The 23,737-nt window shown below is 44.1% G+C and overlaps 1 protein-coding gene across 1 annotated transcript; it reads right to left on the bottom strand.

The window, feature by feature from the left end:
- Nucleotides 1-17,616: 17,616 nt before the first annotated feature.
- Nucleotides 17,617-23,731, bottom strand: LOC136509592 (auxin response factor 24-like). Its single transcript, XM_066504345.1, is given in 16 exon segments — nucleotides 17,617-17,986; nucleotides 18,078-18,278; nucleotides 18,375-18,565; nucleotides 19,075-19,988; nucleotides 20,076-20,244; nucleotides 20,324-20,399; nucleotides 20,489-20,608; nucleotides 20,802-20,966; nucleotides 21,073-21,163; nucleotides 21,626-21,710; nucleotides 21,810-22,004; nucleotides 22,092-22,145; nucleotides 22,225-22,323; nucleotides 23,270-23,299; nucleotides 23,301-23,410; nucleotides 23,532-23,731. Coding segments are annotated over 15 exon segments (2,532 nt in total). The 5' UTR covers nucleotides 23,581-23,731; the 3' UTR covers nucleotides 17,617-17,986; nucleotides 18,078-18,094.
- Between the last annotated feature and the right edge of the window lie 6 nt (nucleotides 23,732-23,737).

Below are 23,737 nucleotides of genomic sequence, written 5' to 3' on the forward strand. Positions count from 1 at the left end.
ATTGCGGAATGAGCTCAATGTTCTTGATTTTAGCAACTTTACTAAAAAATGAGCTTATGTTGTCCCTTGCATTGCATTGTAATATACAACATGTTTAATTTTTGGTGATGCATATAGGGCTTGTCTAACATGGTTAAGATAACCGCCGTAAAGCGTGTGAAGAAGCTTAACCTTGGATCAAACTTGACAAGCAACTAGATTTACTTTCAATTATTGCATTGCATATGCATGAATGTTGTTTTGTCGTTTATCTTCAATTACCCTCTTATTGCCTATTTTCTTAAAAAGAATTATAGCCTAAGGCAAAATATTTTCAAAATTTTGAGGGTTTGAGGGAGGTCACTCACATCAGTCCTGATTGGTGTTTATTTGGATCTTATTAGAGTTGGGACTTGATTGGGAACAGGCAGCACGAAGGACTTTGAAGATTCGCTGGAAAAGGAGTGACCGGACGCTGCACCAGACTCTAGTGTCCAGCGTCCGGTCAGTTCATAGGAGGTGAACTTGCTGCAAAGGAGTGACCGAACGCTAGAACAGTGTTCTCCCAGCGTCTAGTCATGATGGTGGCTCTGCGTCTAATCGATCAAAGACGATGATGGCTGCTTGCACCGGACTCTGGCTACGTCCAATCGATGTCCACTGGACGCGTCCGATCTAGATTCCAGGGGTTTTCGAACCTTACTAGAATCGACCGAACGCTGGGTGGTAGCGTCCAGTCACTGCCACCGGAGCATCCGATCAGTAGAAAATGTGCGGGACCTGGATTCTTTCTCTATTTCTTTATCTACTCCATGGGGGACCCCCATATAATCCAAGCGCGCATTGACCTAATCTTTATTATCGCCGCGTCGTCATCCCTAAGCCAGCCGCATCACGCCATAGCCACCGGATTCGTCACCGCAGACCCTAGCCCGCGCCGTCGAGCTCGCCACGTCGCCTTTCGCGCCAGTGCTGCCCGTGCGCCACCACGCCAACCACGCTCGCGCCCGCAAGAATCTCACGCCGCCAGTGACCGCTAGCTGCCACACCTGCCCGTGCCCTCTACTCCACCCTCACCGTAGGCAAGCTCCAAGTCCTCCAGTGTTGCCATGATCAAGCCCTAGCACCCGCACTACCTTCCATTGTCCTTTCACAGCCGATCCCAAGCTACATTGCTTCACTGCAACCCTAACCCTAGGATTCCTGGTGGTTTCCCCCGCGTATCGTTCCTCTGCTTCTCAGGTCAGCCGGTTTGTTAGGTAGCAAGCCTCCATGTTTCAATTTCGTACCTAATTACTTGCTTTCTTAGGGTTTTGTATCTCTAGATGAATAATTAAGATTATCTGTATATCCTCTATTCTATCGTGCAGCGAGTTAGTGTCATAGAGGTCATACTTGCAGTTGTCAGTCAACTCGGGGCCAAGCTCGCGAGTACGGATCGAGGCCAAGCTTTGGAAGTGACAGTTGGCAGGTTGTTTCTTGTCAGCGACAGTTGTTCTTTTCAGATCCAACCGATGGTTCACAGTCAAGAATGTTGGAGGTGGTCCTAGAGATGAGGATCTGAGGCATCCGCCTCACTTGCCTGTAGATCCAAAAGAAAAGGCGACAAAGAAGCTGGCAACAAAGAAGCACAAGTATCTAAATGCAGATACAGCTAGAGCAGCCGCAATTGTAGAGGCTGTAGAGCATGCCGAGAGAGGAGGTGCTCGTAGTGGAGTCTAGATCATAGATCAGCTTTCAGCAGAAGCAAGGGCTACACTTGAGCAGGTTGAGCGCCTTCATGGTGGTCCACCTGGGACTCTCATGATTGGAGGATGGCATGTTGCCATTGATGAGAGATAGACTTAGGGGGAGCCATAGTAGCAGGAGCCATAGGCAGTAGAGCAGACTCAAGAGGGATAGCAGGCCCAGGAGACAGAGCAGGCACCTCAGCCATAGCTTTGCTGCTCTAGTCGTACCCGTGTTCTAGTCACACCGAGGGTAGATACACAGCGGAGGGGTTCTCATCCACCGCCCAGACCATAGGGTCCGCCTCTAATGACTCATCTAGATCTAAGGGCCGCCACGGCCAAGCAGGTGCAGTAGCTCAGATTTGTGGAGTTTGAGCAGTGGTTTCCGCCGAGGCAAGATGAGCATGCATCTGAGGGCTTCTACACCCCGCTGCAGGAGGATTTCTACTGATGCATATCTTAACAGTGGAGCTGTCTTCAGATCTTAGAGGGTGTGTAACATAGAGTCTATTGTTGTAGCAGCTAGAGAGCACATTCGCCCCTACCTTTCTTACCTGCCAGGGTTGACAGACTTACTTGGATGGACAGGATTGTATGTTCCATCTTGGGTCCATCAATTCTATGCTTCTCTCTGGATTGACCCACAGCACAGATTCATACACTTTGCATTCAGTCACAGAGATTATAGGCTGATGAGCACTAGGGTTAGAGAGATACTCAGGCTTTAGGAGTAGCCCGTCCAGCTACATGAGGTTTGCTATGGACAGACAGCGCCCCTCAGACAGTCCTCATGGCAGGATGGTGCCCCCTACTGATCTAGTCTGCCACTACTTCATAGAGCCATTCATCGAGGGGTCTAGCAGGACACCTAGTGATAGCTTAGATGAGGACTACCACGATATCCCTCAAATGCCTCCTCGACGACATGATCATGAGGCCTGATAGCTCTAGTTCAGATCTATCTACACAGCAGACAGACCCCGCTCTACTTACCATACTTGAGCGGATGAGGTAGGATCAGACTCGCTAGGCTTAGGAGACCACCGCTACCTTTGCATAGTTCTAGGCTCGATAGGATGAGTTTTAGCGGCAGCAGCAGGCCATATAGCAGCAGTAGTAGGCCATGCATCAGCAGCAGCTCCTTGGATTTATGTAGCATGTAGTGATAGCTATTGGGGTTCCACCACCACAACCTTCACCCTAGCTTGGTTAGCCTGCCACCACTTCTATGACTCCAGCGTTACAGCCTAGTGGGCTTTAGAGTCAGGAACAACCACCAGCACAGTTTGGTTCACCTACAGAGCAGGTGTCCCAGTGGTTTGCTTCGCCCATGATAGCCCCATAGTTCACACCTCTCCAAACAGGCTTTACACCGGCTCAGACTTCTTCGCTGCTAGTGCTAGAGACTACAGTGTCCAAGAGCTTTGGTGCATCCTTCAGTGAGTTGACAGGGCAGCCTACTCCCCCATATTTGCATGTCCCAGGTCCTTCTATCGTTGCACCTATTATCAGGACTACAGAGATGCTCCCTTCGTTAGTGGCATCATCAGAGCCAGCTGCTCCAGTCATACCTACACAGTCTACAATAGCTCTAGTTGTTGATCCGACCTAGACCGCTTCAGTGTTGCTTCCAGCTACAGAGGGTTAGATAGCTCAGAGCTCTGGTTTAGATGATGATGGCACTTAGTTTTAGCTTGCTCCTCGTACCTCAGCGCCCGACTCATCCGCTACAGCCCCGCCGACCGACCCTTAGGTTTTGGTGTTTGACGCCAAAGGGGGATAGGGTTCGAGTATGCGATACTTAGGGGGAACGACTTAGGGGGAGCTTAGTCTACTTAGACTATCTATTATATTTAGTTTTCATGTGTGATACACTATTATGCATTCGTCGTGTGTTTACTTTTATGCATTAAACTATTTATGTGATAGTGATATCTATGTGATCATGATATACGACCTGTGTGCTCTCTACTTTGAATTATTTACATGTCATATCAGTTGTGCCATGCTCATTTGCTTTGCTTTCGTGTTTCACTCTGATGCAAATGAGTTTCATTACTTGTACTCATGCTTATTTCATATCTTTTGAGTACATCATGTTGGCTTGGGTCATATAAGCTTGCCTAACACTTTTGTTCTTATTACCAAAAGCTTATATGAACCAAGCATGTCAAAAACCTCAACACTTTCACATACTCGAGGTAGTATTGTCATCAATCACCAAAAAGGGGGAGATTGAAAGCATCTAGGCCCCTAGTTAGGTTTCGGTGATTAATGACAATACGTGATTACTATGACTAACGTGTGTTTTGCAGAGGCAATTAAGTTAGGTCATGTTAATGGAGATTGATTGGGCAATCATGGTGGTCATGCCCCTACGATGGAAATTGTTTTGGTTTTCAAAGGATGGATGACAAGGTTAAGGATGGATTAGTTCTAAGTGTCGTTTGGAGTTAAAGAGACACTTAGAGTAGTTTAGGACTTTATTTTTCCTTTGGCCGTACTATTAAGGGGGGTATGGACGGGTAGCTTGACCTAAGTGAGTCTAGTGAGTTAGGTGTGGTGCACACTTGCTAAATCTAGCACTAGGTAGCTCCAAAATAGCCCTTAGATCTAATGGAGCAAACTTCATTCACGTATGATCGAGAGTTGGAAGTGAATGGAGGGTCAAATACTGACCGGACACTGGCTCTAGTGTGATCGGACATTGGTTGAGGGTTTCGGTCAGTTCATTTGACCGAGGTATTTTCGTCTGGCTGCAACTAGACGCTGAGAGGTCAAGTGACCAGACGCTGAGAGCCAGCCTTCGGTCGACTCCAGTAAGGTTCCAGAGAGGGAAAATCTCGACCGAATGTGTCCGGTCAGTGCTGACCAGACGCTGGCCAGCGTCTGGTCACACTATAAACACTGGAGTTCGGGGTGAACTGACTGGCGCGTTCGGTCAACATGACTGGAGCATCCGGTCACCCCGTAGAGGCACATAACGGTTCGTTTTTCAGCCTATGTTATAAATACTTCCTCCATTCATGTGTGGGGGGTACTTTTGCTCATTCCAATAGCTAAGAAACACCTTTGAGAGTGCCAAGAAGAGCAAGGTCCTAGTGAGGTGATTGAGATTTAAGAATCCCAAAGAGAGCCCTCATTAGTGAGATCAAGAGTAGCAAAGTGTGCATCCATCCTTCTCATTAGGCTTGTTGTGGTCAAGTGAGAGTTCAGTGCTTGTTACTCTTGGTGATTGCCATCACCTAGATGGCTTGGTGGTGATTGAGAGCTTGGTGATCATCCAACAGAGCTTGTGGATGACCCAACTCAAGTTGTGAGCGGTTGTGGCTGATTCACCATGACAGAGTGTCAAAGAATCAACCCGTAGAGAGCAGTTGATCCTTGCGTGGATCAAGTGGGAGCTACACCCTTGCGCGGGTGCTCCTAATGAGGACTAGTGGGGGGTGGCGACTCTCCGATACCTCGGCAAAACATCGCCGCATTCCTCCTTCTCTCTTTACTTTGAACATTTACTTTGAGTAATTCAATTCTTGTCTTTTACATTCCTAGAATTGCCATGCTAGAGTAGGATTGGAACCTATGGTGCTAAACTTTTATGTGTTAGATCAATAGAAATACTTTCTAGGCACAAGATGTTAATTGGGCTAACCGTAGAGTTTAATTATTGCAAAGAAATTTAGAATTAGCCCAATTCACCCCGCCCCTCTCTTGGGCATCTTGATCCTTTCAACAACATCTTTGAAACTTCCCTAGGTGTTGCCGCTTCTTGTAGATATAGCATTTGCAACCAAATACCCTAAAGAAGGAGACGTCTGGTTTCTTTCCACTGAGCAACTCATAAGGTGTCTTGCCAAAGAACTTTTGAAGGAATAGGCGGTTGGATGCATAGCATGCGGTGTTGATAGCTTCCACCCAAAGAGCTTCGGGGGTGTTGTACTTATCTAGCATTATTCTTGCAAGAGTGATCAATGTCCGATTCTTTCTCTCAACTACACCATTTTGTTGAGGAGTATACGTTGCGGAGACCTCATGCTTGACCCCAACTTCATTAAAATAGGCTTCTATGTTTGTGTTGTCAAATTCCTTCCTATTGTCACTTCTAATCTTCTTGAGCTTCACTTCAAATTCATTTTGTGCTCTCTTGGCAAACTTCTTGAAGCAAGATGCAACTTCAGATTTGTCATGAAGGAAGAATACCCATGTATATCTTGAATAGTCATCAACAATCACAAGACAATAAAGATTTCCTCCCAAACTCTTGTATGTTGTTGGTCCAAATAAATCCATGTGAAGGAAGTTCTAGCACTCATGTGGTTGACATGAAAGCTTTGGTTGGATGGGTATTTGCAACTTGCTTGCCGGCTTGACATGCACTACAAAGCTTGTCCTTTTCAAACTTCACATCCCTCAACCCTCTCACCAAATCATTCTTCATTAGCTTCTTGAGTGAGCTCATCCCAACATGAGCGAGTGTTCTATGCCATAGCCATCCCAAGGGTTGTTTTGGTGAATAGGCAAGTCTTCAAATTTGCATCTTCGAAGGTGAAATCCACTAGATATAGGTTGTTGTATCTAAATCCTTTGAATATGACTTGATCATCATCCTTCTTAGATACAACAACTTCCTTCTCAGTGAACAAGCATTGGAAGCCAAGATCATATAATTGTCCAACGGATAGCAAGTTGAAGCTCAATGAAGCAACATATAGCACATTTGAGATAGAATGATCATTTGATATTGCCACTTTGCCCAATCCTTTAACCTTGCCCTTTGAGTTTTCTCCAAATGTGATTCTTTCTTTTCCATCTACTTCTTCATCTAGTGAGGTGAACATATGAGGATCACCGGTCATATGTTGTGTGCAACCACTATCAATAACCCAATGACTTCCACCGGTCTTGTAGTTCACCTACACACAAGAGATCAAGCTTTAGGAACCCAAACTTGTTGAGGGCCCTTCACCTTCTCAACAAGTGACTTTGTAACCCAAATTTTGTTAGGCCTATTCTTGTTTGGAGGTCCTAAGAACATGGACTTTCATCTTTCCACTAGAATCCTTTCTAAGCATGTAGTGAGCATTCAAGGCAAAAGGTCTAGCATGCTTGGACAAGGGTTGTGGTAGTGGAGTTTGGCACTCATGGGCAAAGTGACCTTCTTGTCCACACTCAAAATATCTCTTTGGCTTTGGCTTTGACTTGTGTTGTTGTTGAGCTTGAGCCTTCTTCTCTTGGTTTGCTAAATATCCATTGCCACTTCTATCCATCTTCATGACGGTGTTCATAAGTAGCTCACTTTATAGATACTTGCCTCTTGTGAACTTGCACAATCCAATCTTGAGATGCTCTTTCTCCAATTTGAGCTTCTTGTTTTCTTCCTTGAGAGCATCATTGTTTTTCTCTTCTTTGAGCTTCTTGTTCTCTTCTTTGAGCTTCTCATTCTCAAGGATCAAGTCACCATCATGATCAAGAGTTTCTTGCATAATAGTGTTGTGGCTTTTGATCTCTTCAAGATCTTTCTTGAGCTTTTCATTGTCATTCTTGAGCTTGACAAACTCATCATAATCATCGGCCTCAACCACTTGCTTGCCCTTGCTACTAGAACTTTGCTCAATGCTCTCAATGATCAAATCATCACATGATGTAGCTATATCAATCTTAACAATATCGTTAGTAGCATCATGTGGCTCATTAGATAAGAATTCTTGAGCAATAATAAGATTATTATGATTGATTTTTAGAGTTGTATATTCTTCTTTTAGCTTGTTATGGCTAGTGATGAGCTCATTGTGTATCCTCTCAAGTTTATAATGTTTATCTCTAAGCTCTTTCTTAGAAGATTTGAGCTCCTTGAGTTTAGATGATATAGCATCATTTGCTTCTCTAAGCTCAATACTAGCCTTTTCGGCCATATCACATTTTGCTAAAAGTGAATCATTCTTAGCTTCTAGCTTTTCATTCTTAGCTCTAGTCTTTATAATGATCTTAGTGTATTGTTTTAGCAATCTAGCAAGATCATCATAAGAAGGTGATTCATATTCATCATCATCACTATCACTATCATCATTACTAGCATGTTCATCACTACTACTATCATCATCATTTGATACCTTGCGTTCACCCTTGGCCATGAGGCATAGGTGTGTAGAGGATGATGGCAGGTGGTGGCAGGTGAAGATGATGAAGAGTCAATAACAATTGCGGCCACCTTCTCAGTTGTCACTATCATCATCGGATGAGCCACTAGAAGAATCAATGTCCGTGAGCCAATCACCGACGATATATGCCTTTCCACTCTTCTTGTTGTGGAAGTCTTTCTTCTTGCCATCTCTCTTCTTGTATGGCTTATTTTTCTTCTTCTCATCTTCTTCTTCATTACTTGAGTCAGTCTTTCTTGCCCTTGTACTTGTTCTTGAACTTATCTTTCTTAGGGCTTGGTGCATTGGTGTGCTAGATGAGCAAGTTCTCCACAATTGTAGCAATCCATCTTCGGAGATTGACTTTCTTCTAGAGCTAGTGAAGAACTTCTTCTTCTTGCCATCAAACTTGATGTCACTCTTGTTGAGCTTCTTTAGCATCTTGGCGGTTTTTCTCACCATGAGAGCAAGACTTGCATCATCAACTTCATCATCACTTGAGCTCTTATACTCAAGTCTTGCTTTGCCCTTCTCTTGGCTAGCTTTGAATGCTAAGTCCTTTTCTTTCTTCTTTATAGAGGATGAGTCATCTTAAGGTGTGATGTGCATGTACATCTCATGAGCATTGATCTTTCCCAAGATTTGTGTCGGTGTAGCGGTGGAAAGATCATCTTGATGAAGCACGGTCACAATATGCCCATATTTGTCAATGGGGAGGACACTCAAGATCTTTCTTATAACATTGGATGGTTGCATTTGAGTGAGTCCAAGCCTATTGACTTCCTCTACAAGAACATTCAAGCATGAATACATTTCATTAGCACATTCTTTAGGAAGCATCTCAAAAGAGTTAAGCTTTTTCATGACAAGATGATAGCGTTCCTCACGCTCACTCTTTGTTCCCTCATGGAGCGCACAAATGTCCAACCATAGTGCAGGGGCGTCTTTGTGGTTCCTCACCCGGTTAAACACATCTTTGCAAATGCCTCTAAAGATGGTGTTTTGAGCCTTTGCATTCCATTTCTCATAATTCACCTCATCGCCTTGTAGGTTAGTAGCATCCCGAGGTTTTGGGAAGCCTTGTGAGGCAGCTCTAAGTATTCCAACATCTAGAGCTTCTAAGTACGCCTCTATGCGAATTTTCCAATATGGAAAATCATCCCCCTCAAAGATAGGTGGAGGTCCTATCCCCGTGAGACATCTTTCTCTAGGCGGTTAAGCCTAAATACGTGAGCACTGAGGCTCCGATACCAATTGAAAGGTCAAGATGCCCAAGAGGGGGGTGAATTGGGCTAATTCTAAATTTCTTTGCAATAATTAAAACCTATTGTTAGCCCAATTAACCCCTTGTGCCAAGAAAATGTTTCTAATATTCTTTCGCACAAAAAGTGTTGCAACCTAAGTTCTAATCCTACTCTAGCATGGCAATTCTATGAATGTAAAGACAAGTATTGAATTGCTCAAAGTAAATGCTCAAGGTAAATGCTCAGAGTAAAGAAAGAAGGAGGAACACGGCGATGTTTTGCCGAGGTATCAGAGAGTCGCCACTCCCCACTAGTCCTCATTGGAGCACCCATGCAAGGGTGTAGCTCCCCCTTGATCCACGCAAGGATCAAGTGCTCTCTACGGGTTGATTCTTCGATACTCCATCGCGGTGAATCACCCACAACCGCTCACAACTTGAGTTGGGTCATCCACAAGCTCCGCCGGATGATCACCAAGCTTCCAATCACCACCAAGCCATCTAGGTGACGGCGATCACCAAGAGTAACAAGCACGAACTCTCACTTGACCACCACAAGCCTAATGAGAAGGGTGGATGCACACTTTGCTACTCTTGATCTCACTAATGAGGGCTCTCTTTGGGATTCTTAAATCTCAATCACCTCACTAGGACCTTGCTCTTCTTAGCACTCTCAAAGGTGTTTCTCAGCTGATGAAATGAGCAAAAGTACCCCCACACACGAATGGAGGAAGTATTTATAACATGGGCTGAAAAACGAACAGTTATGTGCCTCTGCGGGGTGACCAGACTGCTCCGGTCATGTTGATTAGACGCGTCGGTCAGTTCACCCTGAACTCTAGTGTTTAAAGTGTGACCGGACACTGGCCAGCGTCCAGGTCAACACTGACCGGATGTGTCTGGTCATGATTTTCCCTCTCTAGAACCTTACTGGAGTCGACCGGACGCTGGCCCTCAGCATCCGATCACTTCACCTCTCAGCGTCCGGTCACTTCCAGACGACTTCACCTTGATCAAATGAACTGACCAGACTCTGTGCCAGCATCTGGTCACACTGAAGCCAGCATCCAGGTCAGTATTTGACCCTCCATTCACTTCCAACTTTCGAACGTACATGAATGAAGTTTGCTCCAATGGATCTAAGGGCTTTTTAGGAGCTACCTAGTACTAGGTTTAGCAAGTGTGCACCATACCTAACTCATTAGACTCACCTAGGTCAAGTTACCCATCCATACCCCCCCCTTAATAGTATAGCCAAAAGAGAAACAAAGTCCTAAACTATTCTAAGTGCCTCTTCAACTCTAATTGACACTTAGAACTAGTCTATCCTTAACCTTGTCGTCTATCTTTTGAAAAAACAAAACGATTTTCATCATAGGGGCATGACCACCATGATAGCCCAATCGATCTCCATTACCATGACATAACGTAATTGCCTCTGCAAAACACACGTTAGTCATAGTAATCACGTATTGTCATTAATCCACCGAAATCCAACTAGGGGCCTAGATGCTTTCAGCCTACATTGGAGCTAGAGATACGCAAGGGTCAGTTATAGGATAAGAGGTTAAAGGAAATCACGAAGAACATAGTGATTGGTAAGGCACCAGGTTTCTGTATGGATGATAATGGAACTCTATGGTTTGGGAAAAGACTATGTGTGCTTGAGAATAAGGCCATACGAGATGCAATTCTTCATGAGGCACATGAGTCTGCTTACTCTATTCATCCCGGGAGTACCAAGATGTACTAGGATCTGAAATAGAAGTATTGGTGGTATGGACTTAAGAGGGATGTGGCTAAATATGTTGCTATATGTGATACATGTTAGAGATTTAAAGCGGAACATCAAAGACCTGTAGGATTATTGCAACCAATGAAGATACCAGAATGGAAGTGAGAAGAAGTTGGTATGGATTTTATTGTTGGCTTACCACGCACTCAGAGAGGTTATGATTCAATATGGGTGGTAGTAGATCGGTTAACTAAGGTTGCTCACTTTATACCGATCAAGACTCATTATAAAGGACCGAAGTTGGCCCGATTATATATGGAGAAGATAGTGTGTCTACATGGAGTTCCTAAGAAAATTATGTCTGATCGAGGTACTCAATTTACTTCTTATTTTTAGCAACAAGTATATAGTTCATTGGGAACAAAGTTGAATTTTAGTACAGCATATCACCCTCAAATAGATGGACAAACCGAGAGAACTAATTAGATTTTAGAGGACATGTTGAGAGCTTGTGCATTGCAGTACGGTACAAGTTGGGACAAGAGTTTGCCTTATGCAAAGTTCTCATATAACAACAGTTATCAAGAGTTTCAATATGGCACTTTTCGGGGCTTTGTATGGACGAAAGTATAGAACCCCGTTGTTTTAGAATCAAACGGGAGAAACTCAAATGTTCGGACCGGATGTTTTAAGGTTCAGTGGAATCGGTATACAGAAGATGAGGTTACTTGGGAAAGAGAAGAGGATCTGAGGAAAACATACTCGTAGTTTTTTGAGTAAGCATCGTCCGAATTTCGAGGACTGAGATTCATTTTAAGGGGTAGAATTGTAACACCCTAAAATTTGCAAGATTTTAAAATAGGAGAAAATAATTCAATTATACATTTTGTGAGCATTTAAATTTAGAAAAATGATAACTTTATTAAAAATAAAATCAAATATAAGGTTTACATACATGTATGTGCATACATGCTGCTGATGCTTTGGTTTGATCAAAATTTGCAAAAGGATTTAAATTGGATTTGAAATTATGTTGAGAAAATTAGAAAAGGAATTTTATTTTCTCTCTTGCATCTGGCCCAGCTCGGCCTTGCTTTCTTTTCGCGGCCCAGCAGCTGCTAGGCCCATCTTCCTATAGCAGCCTAGTCCCCCGCGCCACCGCTCTTCTCTCCCGCAACGGCGCAGCAGGCCGGCCCAGCACCGCGTCGCCTGCTCCTTTCTCTCCCGTGCAGTCTCGCTGACTTGTGGGACCCACGTGTCAGCGATATCTTCAACCTTTAGTCATGTCTAGGCTGGACACTACCGCCACTGCCTGACTCCTGCCGCCGCAATGACTCGGTTAGGCGTGCGCTCCAAGTTTCCCCAACCTTAAATAGTAGCCCCGCACCGCGCCGCCTCCCCATCGAGCCTAGAGCAAGCTTTGTCTCGTCCCGAGTCGCCGCGTCGCTAAACCCTAGCGCCGTCAGTCTGCCTTTTGTCTCGCCAAGCCACGCATCGCCTCCCTTTCTCCCGGTGCCCTCGTTTTTTTTCCACCGTGGTCCGTAGGCCGTGTATTACGTGCGCCGCCCAGTCTCTGACCATGGCGCCCCCTGCCAGCTCGCCACCGGCCACGCCGGTCCGCTCTCTCTCTCTCTCTCTCTCTGATCTATTCCCAGCCGTTCAATCTTGATCCAATGGCTTAGATCGGCTGGTACCGATTCGGCCGACCGTCTTGCAAAAGAGCCCCGCATGTTTGTAGATTCGAACCCGTGGTCCAAAGTGTATTCCTAAAATACGTTTTCTTCTTTTGAAAACATAATTTCTTCGGTTAGATCCAAAATACGCTTTCATCTATTTACAGTTTTGTCACTAGTTTTATTTAGGCCATAAAATCTTCATTTTAACTCCTATTTGATCTGTTCAAGTTGCGTTAGATTCGTAATTGCGTAATCTACATGTTTATACTACTGTTAAGTATGTTTTCAACTTTTAAAATTCGAGGTTAGATTTAATCTATTATTTTAATAAAAGAAATCTTGTTTAATTCATAACTTCTTTGTTTTAGCTCCGACTTTCGTGATCTTCGCGTCTGTGTGTTCGTAGCAAGACGTAGATTTGTTTTACAAACTTTTCATCTTGATTTATGCAGAGTGGTGTACTGTTCTAATCTATAGCCTTTGTTTGCTATGCATGATTGCTTCTGGATACTTGTATATTGCTATGATTATCGAGTATAGACGGTGAGCAATTCATCGATGATCAGGAGTACTACTTTGACGAGCAGAATCAGCAGGAAAACTTTGTTCAAGGCAAGTATAGCATGGGATCATCCTTGTTTCCTATCAACTTTAATACATTTAATTTATATTACATGTGTCACCTTGATAGGGATTCCCTAGAATTGAATTTATACATTGTCTCCTATGGGATATGCATTGGGTAGCTTTGCTAGTGCTCAACTAAACCATGATCTTGTAACTTGACTACTGGTATATGCAATAAACATTAAAACATGACTTTTTAGCAACTTGGAAACAGGGGGCTGGAGTGTTTAGCTACTTTCTAAATGCTTCATATTCCTCTCCCTAAGGACTTATATGTAAGCGAACATCCAGGACTTACAGTACAGCTGTGAGGGCTACATGGCTCTGGCTTTAGCTCAGTATGAGGACCTTTTTTAGCTTGTAGGTTACCTTTATGGCGTAAGAATGGCTTGCCGAATTAGGTATAGGACAACCTCTACTCTTATGTGTGTAGCCGTGATGGAATTGTGTCATTCGACAGGGGGTTCCTATATCTGTTTGCCGAGTGAATCTAATGACCCTAACTTGTTAGACGAACCTTTGAAATACTTCATAGTGAACCCTGTCTGCTCACCTTGGAAGTGTTTTGGGAGTTATAAACCCAGGCATATGGGTATCACGACTCACACTGAAAATGTACAACCTCTGTAGAGTGTAAAACTGGTATATCAGTCGTGCTCACGGTCACGAGCGGCCTTGGACCCTTATGGAATAGATGATCACTGTTAAGTAATTGTTTTTGCTATATATTACTCATGTTTACATTGATCATGTGTTTTACTTTGGGATTAAAACAACTTGTTGCTACTCTTATACTAAAACTATGACAACTAAAAGCTAAATGATGTTAAATCTGTGTCAAGCCTTTGAGCCTCATGAACCCCATGTTACACTTGTTGAGTACGAGATATACTTACGCTTGTTTATTTTCATTATTTGGATAAAAATCCTAGATGGGTAACATACTGCAATGGTAATGACGACTTTCCTGGGAATTACTAGACTTGTGGTCAACCAGTTGACGTCCTTGTGCTATGGAGCTTCCACGAGAGAGTTATCTTTATACTCCCGCTGTATTTATGTGAAGACTATGTCATATTCTTCGTGATGTAACAAACACTTGTGATGATACTATCTATAATTTGTTGGCTTATGTGTGTGACTGATCTCTAGGCACAAATAAGATTATGCATCCTATTTTATCCTTAAAATCGGGTGTGAGAGGGGCTATTCAAGATGACAACAATCATACATAACAAAATACATGCACAACAAAAGTATACATAACAACCAAGTAAGCATTTTTGTTACATTAAAAAAACTTAAACTAAAAACGAAATTGAATATTATAGACAGAAAGGAACAAAATTAATTAGCAGGTCCCTACTCTCCATCTGATTAATCTAATTTTTAGATAATAAATAGAACACGGTAATAACAAGAACAAAGGAGATAAGAAAAATAACAGGAAGACTAATCCTAAGTAATACAAATGTCATTGGAGATCAACTCGGAGAGATCGCATAAGAGAAACACTGATTACAATTAACTAGCTCTTAGAGGGTGTAATGTGCAGACAGACTAGATGTTTAGTAAAATACACAAATAACATCATTAACTAGCTAATTATATAAGATGCTATTAGAGATTATAATACAGAGAAACAAAATAGATGGAGATAAAAATAGGATGGTCTAATTCATGATTATATAAGATGCTATTGGAGGCTAATATAAACAAACAACATGGAATCAAAATACAAATAGCATCATTAACTAACTAATTAGACTATTGATAGCTAATTAAGAAGATATATTAGGGGGCATAGAAACGTTGGGGGTGCTTGGCCCCCTAGCCTCACACTGCTACTCCTATCAGCAGCTATTGTATAAAGGGGGGTGGTATCTCACGTTGAAATCCTGAGTTTCCTAGTTTTTGGACTTGAATTCTACAAAAGTTGACTTAGCCTACCTCAAAGTTGGTTTAGCCGATTTTCTCTAGCAAAATCGGTTATCACAACCTCTAAAGTTGGCTATTCCAACTTCTAAGTTCGGCTATCTCAACTTTTTGTGGGGGAGTTTTTCCAATATTGTAATTCTCTCATCCAGATTCCAAATCTGATGTTCTATCACTATTGCAGAAATGTCATCGACGCCGGTTTTGACCCTCGGTGGTGATATATTCTTGGTGATAACCGCTAGCTCGTGTCACCGACTGGCAGTGATAATCATTTCCCAGAAAAATGTAAATCACTGTAAAGAAAAGCAAAAAAGAAATAATCCTAGGCAAAGGCCCCACCAGGCACCCCCTCATGCTCGAATGTCATAAACCATGCATGTACGGACAATGTAATTCGAACCGGCAACATGTGTCCTCAAGCGCAACTCCCCAAACCACTCCACTCCAAAGTCATTTATGTCTAAATAGATGATATTTTTCTTTTGTACTGACTTTTTAGATATTGTAATGAATATTTGGGATCCTAAACAAATTTGAATGGAAAAAGTTTCAACGGAAAAGTTCACCAAGATCTACAGCTTTGCCTCCGTCATTTTTCAACCCAAGTCGTTTGAAATTTTGAATTTTAAAATGTAAGAACTTTAGATAGAATTTTGTGATCACAAACGATACCCAACAGAAAAGTCGTCAACTACAAAGATATAAATCTGATCGAGATACAACTTTGATATAAAGTTCGTCTTCATGTGACTTGATTTTTAAAAAGTTATTAGTTTTATTAGTTTCAATCGGCTGTGATCCCTCATACAACTTAGAAATTCATTTATTTAGGGCTCGAGGGAGTAATATGATTTTTTAGACATGCACTGGAGTGAGAAAAAGAACGAATGAGGACCTTTGCATCGAGTGTAGGACAAAACACTCGAGCAAAAATTTGTTGGCTAAACTGAATGATTATAGATCTCATCGAGATACAACTTTGATATAAAGTTCGTCTTCATCTGACTTGATTTAAAAAAGTTATTAGTTTTATTAGTTTTCAATGGGCTGTGATCCCTCATACAACTTAGAAATTCATTTATTTAGGGCCCAGAGTAATATGATTTTTTAGTCATGCACTAGATTGACAAAAGAACTAATGAGGACCTTGGAGTTTGCATCGAGTGCACGACAAAACACTCAGAGCAAAGTTTTGTTGGCTAAACTAAACGATTCTCGGAAAGATTCCCAATCGCAATGGTTACCTAATTTGTATAAGTTGAAAACAGCGGAAGGATTCCTAGGCTTATTCTAAGCTAACCAAATGAGGCCTAAGAGTGTTTGATTGACGGAGCACTAAACAGCTTCAGGAGCGGCCTCAAAAGCGGTAACAAACACGGTTTAAACGCTGCACCTGCTCTAGTCCCTGTTCGTTTCGCTGAAATTTGGCTTATTACAAGAAAAAAATATTGTTCATTCGTTGGAAAATCCCGTTGAAGCAGTGCTGATTTTGAGGCCAGCAGTGACCTGCCCTGCTATCCGGTGTCACTTCTCTAAACAGGAGGCTGAGGTTGAGGAACAGCTGGTTAAAGTTAAACCTCCCGGCGGGGCTGCCGGTGCCGAGCGACACGGCCATAAATCCCGTCGGGCTAGGTGGACGCCGTTACGGCATCGTACTGCGGGGGCCGTATCGCGTGGCAGGGACCAGCAGCGCCGAGATCCAATCCACATCACCCCGCGGCATCGTACGTTACTGCATGCACTTGTACGAGTAGGATCCTGTACGGCTACATCCGCAAATCTGGGTCTGGGAGCGGGAGGGACGGAGGGAAGGGAGCAAGCATTCAACACTGGTCAGCCCGGGGTCACTCGCTCGGTCACGCACGCCCCGTGCGCGGTGCGCGGGGGCGGGGCCTCCTCCCTTCCCTGTCACGGAACAGGAGTTGGGTGCTGCGCCTCACTGTCACTGACTACTACTCCCTGTGGCACTATACTGTAGTAGTAGCCAGTTTCTTCACCCGGGATTCAGATAATCAGATCGAAGCACAGCATTCAGTACTACTCCAAGCACGAGACAGAATTCAGAGTGAACCACGTTTCTCAGCGCTTCGAGGCTCGAGCTCGAGCACCACAACTTCATAGCTCGACTCTCTGTCCATGGCCACTGTTTAGTTGCCCCAAATTTCAGAATTTGGCACTATACAAAAAGAAGATTCCCCGTTACATCAAACTTACAATACATGTATGGAGTACTATGTTGACGAAATAAAAAACTAATTGCACAGTTTGGTTGTACTTTACAAGACGAACGTTTTGAACCTAATTAGCCAACGATTAGGCAATTATTATCAAATAAAAACAAAACGCTACAGTAGCTACAGTGCCAACCCTAATCCGGCGGCGCCGATTCGGGGGCCGAACTAAACGCGGCCCATGTCCTGCAGCAAAACAGATTCCGCTACAATCAACCCTACAAAACTCTTGCATGGACATGACTTCACATGCGCATCGACATCCGCACACATCGAACCGACAGTTGCAGGTCATACCCAACACAACCGAACACACAGTCAAGTGCAAGCGCGCCTCTTCGAGTACCATGTCAAATACGGCTGTCGACAATACATTACTACGATTCTGAGCCAAGGCTATTTACAGGGATTGGGAAGGAAAAGAGGGCCAAGCAGGCGCACCAGCGGTTTCTTGCCCCTGCTCTCTCCTGCTCTGCTACAATAACTTACCCCTAGCACAGGGCACACCCAAAAACTTAGCTTACAACGGGAAACTGGCACCACCAGGACAAGCACCATCTACAAACTGAGTACCGCGGGGCTTACCCGGAGGCATACACACAAAGTATCTAGTACACCACTACAAGACTCACCCCCTTTCTCATTCTTCCGGTCACTCTGATACTTGTCTGCTTCACCACTCCAAAAGGCCTGCAACAAGTAAAAGCACGCAAGAGATTAGCTTAGGATGAACAAATAGTTCTTCCGTATAACCAGGGCTAGATATTGCTGCTGAAGCTACCTCACTGACTGGACAAATTAGCAGTTCTCGGAATTGGGAGTCGAAGTAGACGGGCCACCCCGGTGCTCTTTGGAAGTCAACCCTCTTCCCTGCGAGTCAGACAGACTATCCTCGGACCTTGAGTTTAGGGCACCTGGGTTCATCCTTTCGACTTCCTCCCTTGTGTAGATGAAGATCTTGTGGACCATGTCGCAGAATTCACTGCACAAACAGAGGAATTCAAGTTATGTCAAGTTAATTGTAATCGCATTTCAATCAAACACACCACAGAACAGATATTCAGGCGGTAGAACTCACTTCCAGGGGTCATCGCCAACCAGCATTATATCACATTCATTGTCAGTGTAGACGACCAACCAATTTTTGCAAGGACTCTTCAATTCACCATCAAAGTCAAACATCTGATCCAGTTCAGCAATCAGCTCATCATAGCAAGTGAACTTTGTTAGATCAATCGATCTGCCGAGGGCACTGCCTTGCTTATGCACCTGAAATGAGAAAGCCTTGTCATATTCAGAAATACCACAAGCAACACAAGATCGAAAAATGGAAGCAATCAGATAGAAAGCTAAGATTTCTCAAGGCCCATGTCATTTATCTAATATGACAACGGTACATTTGTCATCATATTGTATTTAATAAACATTTACATAAGGCTAGACTATATATCCAAAAGGCACATTGCTTAAAGATTAAAAAGTCTTATCACAGGATTCTCAAAGCGTTAGCTCTGTGGATGATGTCAAGCATATCCAAACATGACACTTGCAGGGGCAAGAAAAACTTTAAGCAATTTATTAGCATGAAAGATTACACAACTAGCAGGTTTTATCAGACCGTGCTTCTAGATACATAAAACATGTTGCCAAAAGGGATCAACAGTACATAACTTCATTGAAGCATACTTTGAAAAGTATTCACTTGAAGGTTTGGGCCTAGTAAGTATTTATGTATCAAGGGATGACTAGCAAGGGAAAAGGTGCAATGTATGGTGAACCTTCTTGCAGCTTCTGGTGGAATTACTTTGCACTTTGTTCTGAATATTCTGGGTAGCTTCTGGACAAGGCTGATTATTCTCTGTAATAGAATCTGACTGAGGACCATCAAGTGGCTTCACAGTCTTGGAAGGATCAGAGCAATTATCCACTTCAACTATGTCTAGCTGATTCCCTTTTTCTGATGGAGAACTTTGAAGTTTCCCATCATATGCGACACTTGGTGGGGAAACCAGAGGTTCACATTTTTCTGGGCTGCCAAGAGGAATACCAAATAGTTTGAATGAAGTGCCTTTGGTTTTCTGAACATCATTTCCAATAACCAAAGGCTGGGGCCTGATCAAACTTGACGATGCATGGCCTGTGCGGGAACTTGACTCAATATGTCCAAACCAGCCTGTGGAGCACTGATCAGTGCCATGGCCCTGAAGTGAAGTGAAAGCTGATTTCCCAGTAAACTTTGCAGCTTCAGGCATCACTAGATAATTCTGTTGATTCATCCTAAAATCACTGCTATGAGGCATAAAAGACCATGGGCCAGGTAACATGTTGTGATTGGCTTGTTGGGCTGGATAACGAGCGTCGGCTGTGTCCCAGGTATTTGAGCGAGTCCCAGATATTTGACTAGGAAAAGGGCTAAGTGGATTATGTGCATCTTTCAGTGGTTGAAATGCCGAGAACAGCTGATTGTAACCTTCGGGAGTTCTAGATTGCGTCCAACCCTCTAGACTTCGGTTTGTCTGGGCAGCAATATTGTTTCTGTGTTGCTCAGTTCCAGAAGACCACATGGTAAGATCCTGAGCAGTCTTCACATCACTGCTATCACAGTATCGACCTGTCAATTGTGTCCTTCCCTGATTGTGCAAGGCCCTTGGGAGATTATTTTGTTGCGACTCTGCCATGACTTTAGAAGCAACTATATGAAAAGGTTATTTGTGCATTAGTAATGATAGAAAGAACTACAAGCTTCAGATGAATCCACAACACAAGGTTAAATTCAAACCTTCTCTGGCTACAGTAGACACATCAGATGGTGAAGCATTAACACTTGAACGAGACCTCTTGAATCTGACTGGAAGAGGGTTCACAGGAGATGGGCTAACAGCAGGTTCTATTTGCCAAGGAGAAACTCTTTCAGGACGAGGAACAGAAGAAGCTTCATCCCATCTCACCTAATTTCACAAGAATATGTTAGGTAAAGGCTGGTATAAATCAACTCTGCTTCCATAGAAACAAATATATTGTCAATACCTTAAGGGAACGCCATTTTGAGTCAGCCCAACCAGATGGATCAGAAGCACCTATTCCAACTATTGTGCCAGTGAATCTAACAAATGAGAATGGAAAGTTTATCTCCAAAGGGGAACTTTGTTGTGGAATGTAAATGAACCGAATACCCACTACAGACACTGTTACCTTTGCTCTGCCGCCTCTTCACCTTCAAATCTCATCTTAAATCTCATCCCTATTGAATAATTTCGTTTCAGTGATTCATAGTACCTATCTCGCGAGACCACAAATTCAGCTGGACTAGTCCTGCAGGATGAGAGTAAATAACTCAGCTCAAACATGCAATTCATTATCCGTTGATCCCAAACATTCTTTTATCATGTACAAGGGAATCATGCAACTTCATGCATCAATTAAGTAACGGATTGGAATAGCACTACTGCTAAAAGTGAACACACAAACAAAAATAATGTTACTAAGCTTATAATTCCTTACGAACCTTGGCTTGTAGTAGACAGTGAACATACTCCCAGTGTTCACAGCATGCCATGCTGTTGCAAGAACACCAAGATGCATACTGTGGCTTGATATGACTGAAGATGGGATAGTGGTTTGGTGCCTCAGTGCACGCCGAACTCCAACGCGTAACTCCCCATTCTCACCTCTATCTCATAAATATAAGGAATCGGGTATTGGTAAGGTAGTCAAGTGTCAAAAAGGAGAATTAAGAGCAAGCAACATTAACTGCTCAGCATAGCATAGTATGAAACCTGAGAAATATGAAGGCATCCCCTGCAACAAGACGCTTGGCGCTAACAAAAACACTCCAACCACTCTGAAGGAGGTGTCTCCGTGGCTGACCTGATGTAAATCAAAGGTGAAGTTGTAAATTTAACAAGTGTCAGATCGTCAACTATCCAAGTTACAATTTACGTCATAAAAAATGGAGCAGGAATTCCTAAACCAAATAGACTAAGTGTGAAGAAGAATCATTGATAAAACTACTTCCACCATCCACGAATAAAATGCAGGCCAACCCAAAAAATATGAAATACATAAATTTCTAGTTACAGTATGGCCCTAATCATAGAATAGAATTAAACTGTTTATGTATATGTATAACTCAGAATTGTTCCTAGAAAACTATCCAATTAAATTCAAAGTGAATGGTCAACACACAAATAGCCTCTAGTGCATTCAAAAACAACTAAAAGCTGGTATTAAGCATGCACTCGTCTAGTGAACCTAAGTGAACAAACAAGAAAGAACATAACACTATTACTCTGGAATAAATCCACTACAAGTAAGACAATGAGGCATCACCTCGAAAGATGTGACGGAACCACCACTCAACCCCATGCAGGTCCTTGGCCACCAATTCTTGATTTGGGGGATGTTGACTCATATCCTAATCAAGGAGAAACATCAAAGGCATCACCATCATTAGGCCAACAACAGGCAGTGCTAAACCAACAACAACATGGGTCAAAGGTTCCGAGGGCCTAACCAATGGTGGGAGGCACTCATCTGCATGCCGGCGCAACACTAAGAAACCACCATGCGTGCTTGTGTCTGAGGCAGTCAATGTCTTGCAGAAGGAATGGATGCGAGGCCCCTCATTTGTGGCTGGTGGCGCATGAGGCACCTCCTCCTCCTCTGCCTCCTCATTCTCCACTGTTGTAGATGTATTCTCATCTTGCTTCTGTGAATCAAGCACAAACATAAGTACATAGCACTGGTTAACATTCCAAGTCTGAGCATGCATGAAGCAAAACCAGAAGATACCCACCTTATCAGGGAGCAGGGTGAGCTGGGCGTACACCTCATCAGTATCCGGCTCAGCCTAGCAAAGGAAACGAGGATCAAGCATATTCATTCACACCATGCTACAGTGAACAGCAAAGAAGCCAAGTTATTGTTACCTTCAGCTCGATGTTCATGAGCTTGCATGGAATCTTCCATGGCAGGTTGTAGAGGGGCGTGCCCTGCTGCTCGGCAAGCTGGTTCGTCGATGCCTCCACCTGAGAGCACACAGCAGAAACAAGCAGAATCCCGCACAATCAGCGCCTCAAAATCACATAGAGCGGCGCAAGAATCTTAGAAAGAGGAATCATTGCATATCTCCCATCGCACTATTCGTGCGGGCTTGTTTGGTCATAAGTCATGGCTGAAACTATTGTCGACTAATTTACTGTTAGAGAAAAATACCCGAAAAAATACGCCTAATATCCGAGCCTTAAAAAAAATTGCGGAGCTTTGGATAACATTAAAAAACCATAAAGGCACTGATTCCTGATACCATTCGAGGCAGAGGCACTAAAGAAAGACCAAGCCTCGAGGGTCAAATGAAATGAAATGAAAAAACCCATCTGAGCTCAGTGAAGTGACCAGTAAAAGTAACCGACGACCTGGCAAACCTAGAAAAAAAAATCCCCAAATCAGAAGACCCTCCGCATGGGATTCTGAGCGACCGAAGTGCCCATGGGTCACAATTGCCGAATCCTCCGCATCAGAAGCAAACTCCAGCGCGGACGGCAGCACTGCAGCGGCCATGCGAATCATCCCCAAAAGCCAGACAATTCCCGTCAGAATCCACGATTCCGCGCAAAGGCGCGGGCTACACAGGAACCGGAACCACGAATCCAAGCTGCGGAAGAAGAGGATTTGAAATCCGGGGCCACGGCACAGTCGAAGAAGGCTCAGCAGGCCTGGAATTTTCCAAATCGAGGGGAGGCGCAGGGACCCCGTCGCGCTCAGATCAAATAATCCCGCGCCTAAACCCCTCCAAAACCCGGAATCCGCTGCGATCACGCGAAATTCGGCGAGGATTCCGACGCATGCACACACGCGTAACCCAAAACCCTTCGAAAAAACGCGAGGATACAGCGGCAGCATCAACAGCAGAAACAAGAGACAGCTCCCCAGCCCCGGCGTCGTCAGGGCACCCTCCCTCGCTGTCTGCCTCACCTGCTCGATGTGGCCCTGCGGGAAGTAGTACGACCTTCTCCCCGAGCGGCGGCACGCTGGACAGCGGCCCCGCGCAGGCCTTCCACAGCTCGACGAACAGCGTGTCCTTCCCTCCGCCTCCTCCGCATCCCGCTTCCGCACCTGCACGCCCAGCCACACGAAGCAAGCAAACCTCGTAAGTCGTCACAAACAAACCCAACCCCGCTCGGAGGTGGGGAAGCTCGGGCCCCAAGCACCCCGACCAGCAGCGAGCGACACCCACACTCACCACCGCCGGCACCGCCGCCGGCCGCCGCTGCAGCCGTCGCCATCGGATCTCACATGCACTTCCCCCCGCCGGCCGGAATTTTTCGTCGCGACCTCCGCCGCTGCCCCCGCGAACCTGGCACCTGGGGCGATTTGTGCGGGGAAGGAGAAGAGGGAGGAGGCAGCCGGAGGCGAGGCGAGGGGATTTAAGGGAGTAGCAGG

Source organism: Miscanthus floridulus, chromosome 15 (assembly GCF_019320115.1).
Source record: "Miscanthus floridulus cultivar M001 chromosome 15, ASM1932011v1, whole genome shotgun sequence".
NCBI lineage: Eukaryota > Viridiplantae > Streptophyta > Magnoliopsida > Poales > Poaceae > Miscanthus > Miscanthus floridulus.